Source organism: Marmota monax, unplaced genomic scaffold, assembly GCF_021218885.2.
Source record: "Marmota monax isolate L192 unplaced genomic scaffold, Marmota_monax_Labrador192_F-V1.1 WCK01_AAM20220418_F8-fsc00002, whole genome shotgun sequence".
NCBI lineage: Eukaryota > Metazoa > Chordata > Mammalia > Rodentia > Sciuridae > Marmota > Marmota monax.
This window is the reverse complement of record NW_026693571.1, coordinates 38,506,463-38,519,281: the sequence shown is the minus strand read 5'-3', so window position 1 is coordinate 38,519,281 and position 12,819 is coordinate 38,506,463. Positions and strand designations below refer to the sequence as shown.

Here is a 12,819-nt window from a genome sequence, read left to right as displayed (position 1 = left end):
ATGGTATGATTTGGGGTGAAGCGTTTGGCCTCTCTGTAGCCTTAGTTCACTAATCTGTTGTGGGATCTTGCACACACTATGAGCTTAACAAACAGCAATTCCCGACTACCACTCTTGACTTTTAACATCAGGACAGTCTAGAATTTCTAACATTCTAATATTTCAAAAAATTATTGTTTGCCAAAGGTTCCCATAAAAACAATGTTAAGTAACGAAGGGAAGAGAGATTGCCCTCAGAGTTCTGACAGGTTTCCATATCCAAAGAATAAATCAAGGCAAGGAAAAATCTAAAAGTTTTTTTTTCTTACTAATATCATATGCAAATGTTACACATTCAGGAATGATGTATAAATAAGTCTAGCCATACATGGGGTTTGTTTAGGAGACTGAAAAAATACAAAAAGCACACCAGATAAAACTGTAGAAGGCTAATCCTGTATTAAAATTTTAAAATGGGTTTTTTAAAAATGATCTTATAGCCTCTATTCTTCTCAAAAGTAAATGTTTAATAAGAATTGGATGAAATTGTGATCTAGGGTAATGTTTATAAAACTGTCTTATGCTTATAATGATCAATAGTTTAAAGATCTCCCTAAATAAAGTAGCTGAACTAGTGAGAGTTTCACCCTATTCACCATATTTTAAAAACTAGGTACATGGATAACTGACATTTTCTTCTAAAGCAATGCAGTAATTGATGACTTTTAAAAATGTTGAAAAAGCACTCTGGAAATGAACTTAAAGATGACTTTCATGAATGGACAAAAAGAAAAACATTCAGATCAATTTTACTCTGAAATTCTACTCTGTAGAAAGGTATTGCTGTGTTGGGAATCCAACAGCTTTACAGTCTTCATGTCATATTTATGAAGACAAATGACTTCATGATGAACAATATATCCAAGATATATATAAAAACACATATGTACACACATGTCCATCTCTGCTGCTGTCTTGTATGTATAACCCAGTAATTTTATGTGTGTGTGTGTGTGTGTGTGTGTGTGTGTGTGACTGAGAATCACAAGGATGAAAACACTCCATAAACTGGGTGTACTTAAGAGATAATAGTATGACTGTATTAGATATATCTAAAGTTCTGTTTATGGCTTCATCTTTAAAGTAAAGGAAGGTCAAAGCATCTGTCAAACCTGTGTAGTGGTAGCTTTCCCACAGAATGTTATGCCAGTTTCTCCTTTTGCAAAAAAAGATGTTTTGCTTAGATACCTTTTTTATTTAAAGTATAACAGAAATCTGCAACAGCTTTGTATTGTTCATCAGGGCTTAATTTTGATTAAACTCCTTTCTTAAATAAGAAAATGCATTGCATTTTCAGTACTAAACACCCATTCCTCTAACTGAATTTTTAGAAAAAGGGAGATACAAGCTTCCTCTTTTGATATGTGTAACCTTAAGGGAGTAGCAGAAGACTAGTGACAAGTCCAGTGAGCTTTCCCTGGGCTGGATCTTACAGCAGCCTGCCTGAGGCTGGTCAGTCACTGGATAAGAACTGGGCACGGGTGGTGTAAGGGTCTCTTCTCCAAGAGGGGCATGAGAAATAAGGACTAGTCATGTCAGCCCCGATCAAAAAGGCACTTCCCCAGATACCACAGTCAAGCACTGTTGGTCAACAGGACCATTTACATCCCTGGACAGATAAGCACGGACCCTTTGAGCAGACAACTTGTACCAGGATGGGTAGCAGCAGAAGCTAAACAAGCTCTTTAAGGGTGAAATTCTAAAAGCTGCAGGCTGTGATTTCACTAATGCACTCAAAGCAACTATTTGGCTGGCTAACATAAATGACTTCAATACTAACAATGAAATCTACAAACAGAATTTCAAGAATAATTGTTCTGCTTACTAGGTTGCTGATTTACCCAAAGAAGGCTGGGTTGAGACTCAAGCAGTCCAAAGACTTCTCACAGCAGTGTACAGTGTGTGTGTAAATGGGCACAGTGTTATTCTCATCGCGTCTTTAAGTTAACATCGTGATTTTTACAAGGGATGCTAGAAAGTGTAATGTGTGACTAAAATATCTCAAGTTATCACGGAAACACCATATCATTGAGGGATTTGACATAAATTGAATATTAGATAATGAATCCAACTACTGATGATACAAATTATACTTCGGTACACTCATATTGCTGAATATAGGAGAAGAGATACTCGTTACATAGTCACTCAAGTAAATAAAAGTACAAGGAAAATAACATGTAGGAAAGATGAGTTGTAGTTTCTAAAAAATAATAAAGACCAAACTTATTAAGTCCTATTAATTTAATGATATGAAATATTCAGCCCTCAAATCAAATATGTGATTCTGCTTTTACTTGGGCAAAATATTCCAACTTGAATGGCAGGGGTAAACGAGAAGAGAGTGGACCAAAATTTTATGCAGATAATGTTTTTCTAATGGAAATAAAATAGATAAGGAGATAGAAGGGGAAGAGGAAGAAGAGGAGGAGGAATACCAGATGGCAGAAGCTGGGGGAATGGTAGTATATAAGACCTGAGCCTTACTAACAAAGCAAGGCTAAAGTTGTCAGTCATAGATCCACCTGGCTGAAATTCAAAGCTACTATTCAACTTTTTGAGACGTGGATGACACCACTACTTGATGCCACTTCCTTCTTAGAAGATCACCAGCTAAATAAAATCCAACTTGTGGACAAGCCATGGAAATTAGGGATAAACGTGTTTTAGAAAGAATTTAAGTTTTACAAGCTGAAACAAAAATGATTTAGCAATTCCAGTTTTAATCTAAGTGCGTCAGATACCTCATTCCAGGTCAAAGGAGATGATGTTACATCTGTTTGTATATTGCTTATCATCTACAACAATTCACTGTGAAATTTACAAATAAGCAAACAGGATTAAGAAGATGAATTACTACAGACATTATTGTTTTGTGAAATGAATAAGCTATTATTCAAAGTAAAATGTTCCATTTCAAACTAAAACTCAGATGTCTATTATATACAGGTATTTATGAGTTCTATTTGTTATGGTTGGATACGAGGTATCCCCCCACCACCATCAAAAGCTCTTGTTAATGCAGGAATATTCAGAGACGACATGATTGGGTTTATAGGAGCTGTAACCTAATCAGACCATCTCAGTTTGAATGAACTAACTGGGTGGTAACTGTAGGCAGGTGGGGTATTAATAGAGGAGCCATGCGCCTCAGAAGGGGAAGGCACTTCTCCCTCCCTCCTCTCTCTGGGCTTCCTGACTCCCCCATGAGCTGAGCAGCTTTCCAGCTCTGGTCTCCTCCCCCCATGATGTGTTGCCTCAACTTGGGCCCAGAACAATGGAGTTGGCCATCTATGTACAAGAGACCTCTGAAACTGTGAGCCCCAAATAAATTTTTCTTCCTCTAATTAGCTCTTGTCGGGTATTTTGTCATAGCAGTGCAAAAGTTATCTAATTTTCCAATGATTAAAAAAATAATAATAACTAATTTGAGGCAACTTCCAGTAATATGCCTTAGCATACCACTTGTAGATACACAGCCCATAGCATCCAGCTTTTATTTTTTAAAACAAAACAAAAAACAAACTCTTCATTACTTGAATTAGAAAAATTATATTCTCCCCCAACCTTCTACACCGCAAACACGATTTGCTAATCCCTGTGCTAGGGAAAATTTTAGAAGACAATTTGATGTTAATAATTTTTCATAGTGACAGAACCAATTACCATCTCCCCATTTGTGATAAGATTGTCCCATTATTAGTATTTCTATTTGTAATACTTTCTAATAACTTCTGTAAAACAAAAATTAAATCATTTTATTATGTTTGTGAAAATTAATTTGCAGTAATACAAAGACATGAGGAAAATTTCACTGCAATTAAAATAGAGTTGTAAAGTGTTTCAGGTTAACAGATCGATTATACTCACTTTTGTTGTCTTTGTATAGAATGGGGAGGAGAGTTGGTGAATGGGTAGGTCCACAATACTACTGGAGTTTGTGACACTGTTACTATGAGTATGTTCATCTTCTCTGCTACTGTCATCAGACTGATCAAAATCATCACTCTCCTGGTCCATTTCCTCCTCCTCTTCATCCTCCTCATCTTGTTCACCAGCATGTTCTTCTTCTTCCTCTTGTTCCTCTTGATTTCCTGAGGAGTCCTCATCTACTGAAATAAATCGATTATTGTTTTCTTCCACTTGTCCTTGCTGGGAGTCACTTTGGTCTCCAGGTCTAGGTTCTACTCCAACAACTTCACCATTCCTTGCAGTGTGCTCCTCCTCTTGTTGTCTCAGTTGCTGCTGCTGCTGTTCCTCCTCTACTACACGATTCATCTGTTCCTCATCTGCCTGGCTTGAGGAAGGGTTACCTCTTAGAGAACCTCCAGTTCGTCGTCTTTTGCTGCCCACAGAGAGCAGTTCCTGATTCATTTCCAAAAGCCAGCTTGCTACTTCTTGGACCTTGGCTAGACTATCAGAAGATGAAAAGGTTTTCACATTCTGCAGGGGAAAATGGGAGGAAAAATTAGGTTTTTATATCCATATTATCTTCTAATTTCACACACACACACACACACTAATACACACACACACATATATTAAATATCATTAAAGATTGTAAAAAGTATCTAATGCCATCATCATTAAGATGCTCTTTAGTAATCAATACAGAAAGTTTAAATTATAAAAGTTATATGAGAATTTCCCCAAATTATACAGCAACCAGCTTTATTGCAACATCTTTCTTTTAATAATTCTTAGCTTAAAACTTTATAATTTAATTTGTTTTGGCTAATAAAATATAACTTAACCAATAAAATGATTATTAAATTTTAGATCAGTAGTTCATAAACTGTGTAAAACTTCCACAAAATGTTATGAAGTGTATCACAAAAAAACTATTCAGTGCTCAGTCAAGTTCAGAAAATGCAAAGGTAAATCAAGTTGAAAAGCTCGGTATCCTGTGAATTTCCCAAACTTCTCTGATTATAGAATCTTGTCTCATACACAGTGTTTTGACAGGTAACAAATATATTCATTATGATTTGCATTTTTGATAATATAAATCAACTGGGAAGCAAAGAAATAAAACATTTCCATTTTTTAAAAAAAGGAAAAATTTTCTTAAGTTCATACCCTCTGACCCAGTAACTCCACTTCTGGCAATCTATCCTAACGAAGTAATCCTAAAACAGAAAGAAAAAAAAAAAAAAATTATACAGAGGATGCTCACTGCAGCTCTATCCACAAAAGCAAAAAAAAAAAAAAAAAAATAGAGAGAGAAACAATAAAGAATACAAATAAAAATAAAAACCCAGATGTTCAAGATAAAAGAATTCTGTGAGATGGGACATACAGTATAATCCTTAAACATGATGTTCATGAAATTTTGTGAAAACATGGATGTTTATATTATATTATGGTAAGGGGGAAAATTCAGGTAATTACATAACCACAGTATGATTTTTTTAAACTGCATGAAGACTAGATAACAATACTTCAAAATAAATTGCTTTTTAGGCATTGGTAGTATGGATGCTTCATTCCTAAACTTCATCCTTTGTTTGTATCTCTATGGACATGTTCAAGGTTACCCAAATAATGCCAACACACTAGGCACATTAAAAAGTAATTAAGCACTCATGATCTAAAACTTGAAACTTTAATAAAGCTAATAAATAGTTCTGTCCAAAGTGCAAGTGTTTTTTTTCTTTTAAAACTCTAATTATGATCTTGTTTTTAGAGAAAACTTTTTATGTGATTTAGAACATATAAAACATAAATATCAATAAACACACTCCTATACCCTAAAATTCATCAAAAATTCAAGGATGTTCTTTTATTTCTTCTTACCAGCAGAAGTACCTAATATCAAGCATATCAGATACATAACTTATGTTTTTATCAATAATTAATGAGACAACTTGAGTTCAGTAAAATAAAATATGATGGCTAACCTATTTTGACATTAAATTGTACTATTTCTTTGGCAATCTGATGAGAATGGAACTGACTCAAGGTCAGGAACAATACTGATAAAAGAAAACCACAGAATTTTTAAACTGAAAATGTTCCTCACTTCACACTCAAGGCAATTAAGGCTGGAAGAACTCACGTGAATTTCTCAAGCTAGTTAGCTACAACTAGCTTCATGTAAAACACATACACACACACAAACACACACACACACACAAACACATACAAGAATCTGACACCCGAGTCTTCTTTCTTGTACCTCAGCGTACAAAAACAACATGATAAAAACCTAAAAGAATATTATGCTTTTTTCCCTTTGGGTACCGGTGATTGGACTCAGAGGCACTTGACCACTGAGCCACATCCCCAACCCTATTTTGTAGAGACAATGTCTCACTTAGTTGCTTAGCACCTCACCATTGCTGATGCTGGCTTCAAACTCAAGATTCTCCTGTCTCAGCCTTCCAAGCCATTGGAAGAACATTATTCTTTAACATTGATATTGCTTTCTTTAGTGTCTCTTTAGACTCAACCCCAGTACTACCAAAAAATTTTAACGTAAGAAATGTTTCTTTACTTGGGTGGGGGGTGGTATTGGGGATTAAGCCTCGTGTATGCTAGACAGTTGCTCCACCATTGAGCTACATTCACAGCCTTTCTTTAAATATTAACCAATGTAATTTAGCCTTTTTTGACCAGAACCCCCAGTAACATTAGATTTTACATTGTAAAGTTGCATACAAATATTTAAACATACCAGCAACAATAGTTTCACAGGGAGGGAATTACAAGATGTTTCCAATAACTTAAGACTCTATAAAACACCATGCTTAAATAAATAGTTAATTCTCATTATTTACAGTGATTTTGTTCCATGAAGTTACTGCAATCACGAAATCAGCAAATACTGAGCCATTCCTCCTAGAGAAAAATACAGGTCCTTCAAGCCTCTGGTCACATTTTCATCAACCAATCAATGCATAACCTCTTTTATGTGTGTTTGTGATTAAAGATATCTTATTTAATATACATTACAGACTCATTAGCATTGAACTCACATTCAATGGCATTATAACTCATGCCTAAATGAAGTTTACCTAACACACATTATTTTCTCCATAAGGTACACATCACAGACTTCTTGAGCCTTAGCTCATTAAGCAGTAATTCAGCAGTATGCCTGGGGATCATTTTTTTTCCAAAATGTTTTTATTATTGATAGACCTTTATTTTATTTATTTATATGCAATGCTGAGAATTGAACCCAGTGCCTCACACATGCCAGGCAGGTTCACTATTGCTGAGCCCTAGCCCCAGCCCTGGGGGTCATTTTAAGCAACACAATCACCAACAAAAAACACAAATAGCAGAGAAAATGTACTACTACAGACCATGGAAAGGACACTGTTCATAGTATGAGAGCTGAAACAAGGAGGCAGAGCAGCATCCTCCTGACCTCTTTCCTTGTTGGAAATATGCATGTCAGTTTGATCAAATGTTCTGACGTGTACATGTCCATAAATGACTGTGAAGGTGCTACAACTATTTATTTGAATGTTATAAATTTATGTATAATTTTATAAATTTATAATATTTGCAAATTTGTGGATAATTAGGGTGGACTGTAATACTTCATCCAAATCCTCTAGATGGAGCACTGCTTGCAATGCAAGAGTCACACAGCACTCTGACACCAATGTCACCTATTGTTACAGTCTGCTAATCTAACAAAAGACAAATGATCAGAGAATTAAAAGCTTCAACACAGATATTCATCACTAAACTTTTAAAATAAAAGTTCAGATAGCTCAAATAAAATAAAGTTGGACTTTACATAGAACAATAAGTAGAGAAAGAAAAGGCAAAGGTACATTATTTCTTCTTGTGTAAGTGAAGAGAAAAGCATCTTTTGGCAGTGTCTTTAACAGTACTGGGAGATCGAAAGAGGTTCTGACCTCAAAATGCCTAAAAAAAGATGCTTATAGTCAGCTTCCTTCCAGACAAAAGAGAAGTATTATTAAAATTTTGTTCTTCAATAAAATTTAAAAATAAGGTTATAGCGAGAAACAAGACCTACTCTATGACTCTCCAAAAGTCCTAAAAATGCAGGGTAATTTATAGCCACTATTCCTTGTTGATTTAGTGACACTTCAGACGGTGTGTGTGTGTGTGTGTGTGTATGATGAACTCTGCAACTAGTTTCTCATGAGCCTTGTTTTTCAGAAGATCTTTCTCTCACAATATTTGAACTGTTTATTTTAGGATGTTTATGGAATAAATGTGAGCATAGTACATGAGCAAACATGAAGCTCTGAAAGCCTATCTTCAACCAAACTAGAGTCATGAACCTCAAGAAAAATTCCAAGCCAAAGGCTAACTCTGAAATCACAGCAGACGTTAGGAATACTGCGTATACTAACAAAACAGGGAATGATTTAAGTAAATTATTAAGGCATCCAAATAACAGTGCAACATTAGCACTTTCAGAAGTCACACAGCAAGTATGATACATTAGATTTGAGCTACAAAGGCAGTTAAGAATCTTTAGAACACAGGTGACAAGAAAATAAGCCAAACTGTACAATCATCAGGAAGAAAAGCTCAAAAGTTTGGAGTTACATAACTCAAACAATTTGGGAATTTCACTGAATCCTAAAAGACACTTCCTACTGACCAGGAGTGCCACTTCCTGTCATCCCACACTCCCTCTTCATTTTGAACTTTCTATACCCCAAATTAATAATTTGTGGATTGATTATTATGGTCAAGCTAATTAGCAGTTAAGTACCTGAAACAGATTTAAAGTAAGTCATATCTTATCACTCCACTGCTCAAAATCCACCAAGAGAAAGCAATGTTTTACAGTCACCTGTGGATCCTATAAATAACCTACATGTGTCCCAACACTCTCAGCGCCTATCGTCCTACTTTCTCCTTCTCACTTTGCTCCACCCTTTCTGTCCTTGTTCTCTTCCAAAGAGCAAAGTATGTTGCAACCTGACAGCACGTGCTCTGGTTATTTCTGTCTGAATGCTCTCCCCCATGTATATGCATGGTTCTTTCCATTTCCTAACCCTGCTGAGAGGTCCCCTGTCAATGCCGTGTTCCCTAACTATCCCATTTAAAACTACATCTTTCAGCTGAGGCTGTGGCTCAGTGGTAGAGTGCTTGCCTAACATGTGTGAGGCACTGGGTTTGATTCTCAGCACCACATATAAGTTAATGAATAAAATAAAGGTCTATACATCTAAAAAATATTTTTTTAAAAAACTACATCTCCACCACCATGTTTCCTTTTCCCCTTGCCCTGCTTTATTCTTCCCTATAGTTCTAAGTATATAAAAGCACTAAAACAGTACGTGTGGTTTAAAGAGTCCATACTATCTATCCACCCATTTATTTATGTATTATCTGCCTTCCACTACTAGAATTTAAGCTCCCTCAGGAAAGAGACTCATTTTTTGACACTGTTATCATTAACACTCACAAAAAATATCCAACTCAATCTATACTCAAAACATTAGTTTCATGAGTAAATAATTATTTAAAACTTATTAAGCCAGCATTACACTGAGAATGTCTTCTTCACCAAAGAAATTCAAGCCTCGTCACAAACACAATATCAATTATTTAAAACACACTTTTAAAAGTTGTAATCCGGAGGCTGAGGATGTCATCAGCAGTAGAGCACTTGCTTACCAATTACATGCCAGACCCTGGGTTCCATCGCCAGCACTGCAGTGAGGGAAAAAGTTGTACTCTGTGTTCAACAAGTCACTTATGGTACCTTTGAAACTAATTAGGGTATAAATCCTAATACCTTACCATTAATTTATAAATAATCTTCTAAGTCATAAAAATCATTTTTCTACTTTATCAAGTTTCTTGTTTTTAGCACAGGCAATTAAAAACAATTAGGTGCCAGCTGGGCATGGGCCTGTACTCTTAGTGGCTTGGGAAGCTGAGGCAAGAGGAAAGCAAGTTCAAAGCCAGCTTCAGCAAAAGCAAGCCTCTAAGCAACTCAGTGAGAGCCTGTCTCCAAATAAAAAGGGCTGGGGATGTGGCTCAGTAGTCGAATGCTCCAGAATTCAATCCCCAGTACCAAAAACAAAAAACAATTAGGTGCCAGGCACGATGGTGCATGCCTATAATCTCAGAGCTCAGGAGGCTGAGGCAGAAGGATGGCAAGTTCAAAGTCAACCTCAGCAACCTAGCAAGGCACTAAGCAACTGAGTAAGACACTATCTCAAAATAAAAATTAAAAGGCCTAGGAACAATCAGGTAACCAAAAAGATCAATACTCCAGCCAGGCGCAGTGATTCATGCCTGTAAGCCCAGCAGCTCAGGAGGCTGAGGCAGGAGGATCACAAGTTCAAAGCCAGCTTCAGCAACTTAGCGAGAACATGTCTCCAAATAAAAAATGAAAAGGGCTGGGGATGAAGTTATGTGCCCCTGGGTTCGATCCCTAGTACAAAAAAAAAAAAAAAAAGAAAAGAAAGAAAGAAAGATAATACTCCAAATATAATTATCATTTTTTGAATAATTCTGGTTTCTTATTTTTATATTGTACTTAACAAGGAAATCAAACATACAACATTAAGGTAAAAATCAGGGACTGCAAAATAGACTCATTCTCAGTGATATATATTAACAAAATCAAAATAAAATGGGCATTACTGGGAACATCATCATTTAAGTAGCAATCAATTCAGAGTTTTAGGGATCTGAACTGAATAATTTAAATCCACTCACCTAGTCAAGCAAATATATCTTTACTGAAAAAGATTATTTCTCAGTGACAACATCTACATTATATGTTACTTAACCTATATTCATATTTTGTTTTAGCCATATAATCTGGACTTATTTCATTATAACTCAATTTTAAATTGATAGTTAAATCCAGTGGCTCTTTTACTGTTTTGTTTTGTTTTGTTTTTGTAATTTTTACACTGTGAGACACTCACTCCCTTTGTCTTTACAAGTCTCCAGTCCCTCAATTTCCCTTGGCATTATCCATACTATCTCCCTCAGGTAGCCCAGTGGTTGCTCTTCACTGCTAGCTTCTTCCTTCCCTGCAGTTTCTTTGAAACCCAGGATTTCAACTGTCACATAGAAAATAATCAGTCATTTGACAATCTCCAGTTAGACTCCTCTGCTGAGTCATTCAGTTTAATGAAGTTACTCTGGTTGGAACCCCAAACTTCTACCCCGACATCCCACATACATACCCCTGAGGTCCAAAATTTGTTCTCAGCTACTCCTATTTTCTCTATGTCAATGAATGGAACCATATTCTAGCCAATTGCAGATATAAGAAACTTGAATGTCTTTTCCTCCTGCAATAATTTAGTCCTAAAGCAAGTTAGGAAAATGTGTGTGAGAAAGGATGGTGGTCCAAAACTGGGGAGTCAGTCTACAAAAATAGTGAAGACAGCTTATGTGGGGGACAGAAAGTAAGTATTCGGAAGTCTGACTTTGAGAAGAATAAGGAATGATGCATACAGTGGAGAAGCCCAGGAGGGCGCAGACAAAACAGAGTAAGAACATTCATCTGGGTGGGGTAGAATATTAAACATGGGCAGGATAAGAAAGATGTCCAGGGGCTGTGGCTGTGGCTCAGTGGTAGAGCGCTCGCCTCGCATGCACGAGGCACTGGGTTCAATCCTCAGCACCTCATAAATGTAAAATAAAGATATTGTGTCCAACTAAAGCTAAAAAATAAACATTAAAAAAAAAAGAAAGATGTCCACATGGAAAAAATAGTGTTGAGGTCTGAGTGGGATAAAATGGGTGTGGTGGCCACAGTATGTACTCAATTCATATATCCCTTCAACCTCACCTGCTATAAAGAACACAGCTGCCCATGCTGCCTCTGGGCTTCTTCCAGCAAACTAATGAGCATGGTTAAGGTATCAGAATGGGATTGCTCCAACCCTGGAAAGGAGTCGGGGCAGAGGGTTCCCTGCACATTAAAATTTTGTCTTGACGTCCGTTTCTTGGAGTATCCACAATGACACAGAAGACATCTGTGTAGAGGGACTGGTAAACTCTCTTGGGGCAAAATTTTAAGAATTTCTAAAAGATACTTTTAGAAACAAATAAAAAAGGTAAACTTCATTAAACAAATTTCATTTCACTCAAGAACATCTACCCACACAAAGAAATCCAGTGGTTAGGCTAACAGTTGATTAAAAAAAGATTTAAGAAGGCTTTATAAACACAAAGAAATCCAGTGGTTAGGCTAACAGTTGATTAAAAAAAGATTTAAGAAGGCTTTATAAACACATGAAAAAGTGTTCAATAGCATTGCCAATCAGGGAGATGCCAATTAAAACCACAATGCAGTACTACTTTCCATCCATAAAAAACTACTAAATTTAAAACCAAATACTACCCAATGCTGGTAAAAAAAAAAAAAAAAAAAAAAAAAAAAATTTAAAAAGGAAGCAACTAAAACTATCATTTAGGGAAGCAGGGTGAATGGTACCAACACCCTAGGAAATGATTTGGCAGTATCTCATAAAAACACTATTACCCTATGAATTAGTACATACATTTCTATGTATTTACCAAGGAGAAATGTCCACAAATAGGCTGGTACAAGAAGCTTTATTCAGGATGGCCAAACTTAAAGCAACTCAAATACTCATGAAGAGAAAAATGGACAAAAAATTTAGATATATTCATAATAAAAATTTAGAAATTAATTCCTGATACATGTAACAACATGGATGTCAAAAACAATAGCACTGCATGATTCCATTTATATATTTAAAAACCCACAAAACCAATCTACAAATTCTATGATTTCAATTATAAAAATCAGAACAGTAGCTGTCTAAGTGTAGTGGGGATTGA

At 35.9% G+C, this 12,819-nt stretch overlaps 1 protein-coding gene across 10 annotated transcripts in view; it reads right to left on the bottom strand.

Annotated features, from left to right (window-relative positions):
• Fbxw7 (F-box and WD repeat domain containing 7) overlaps positions 1-12,819 on the bottom strand; it is a 185,734-nt gene that overhangs the window by 79,247 nt on the left and 93,668 nt on the right. For 5 of the 10 annotated variants that reach the window (XM_058583911.1, XM_046458926.2, XM_058583912.1 and 2 more), the window contains 2 exons: positions 5,119-5,168; positions 3,910-4,482 (listed from right to left, as the gene is read on the bottom strand). In XM_058583911.1, coding sequence (XP_058439894.1) covers positions 3,910-4,413 — 504 coding nt within the window. In that variant the 5' untranslated portion in view covers positions 4,414-4,482; positions 5,119-5,168. Of the gene's footprint in view, positions 1-3,909; positions 4,483-5,118; positions 5,169-12,819 lie in introns of those variants that run through there. The other 5 variants (XM_058583914.1, XM_058583915.1, XM_046458930.2 and 2 more) reach the window with 2 other exon arrangements.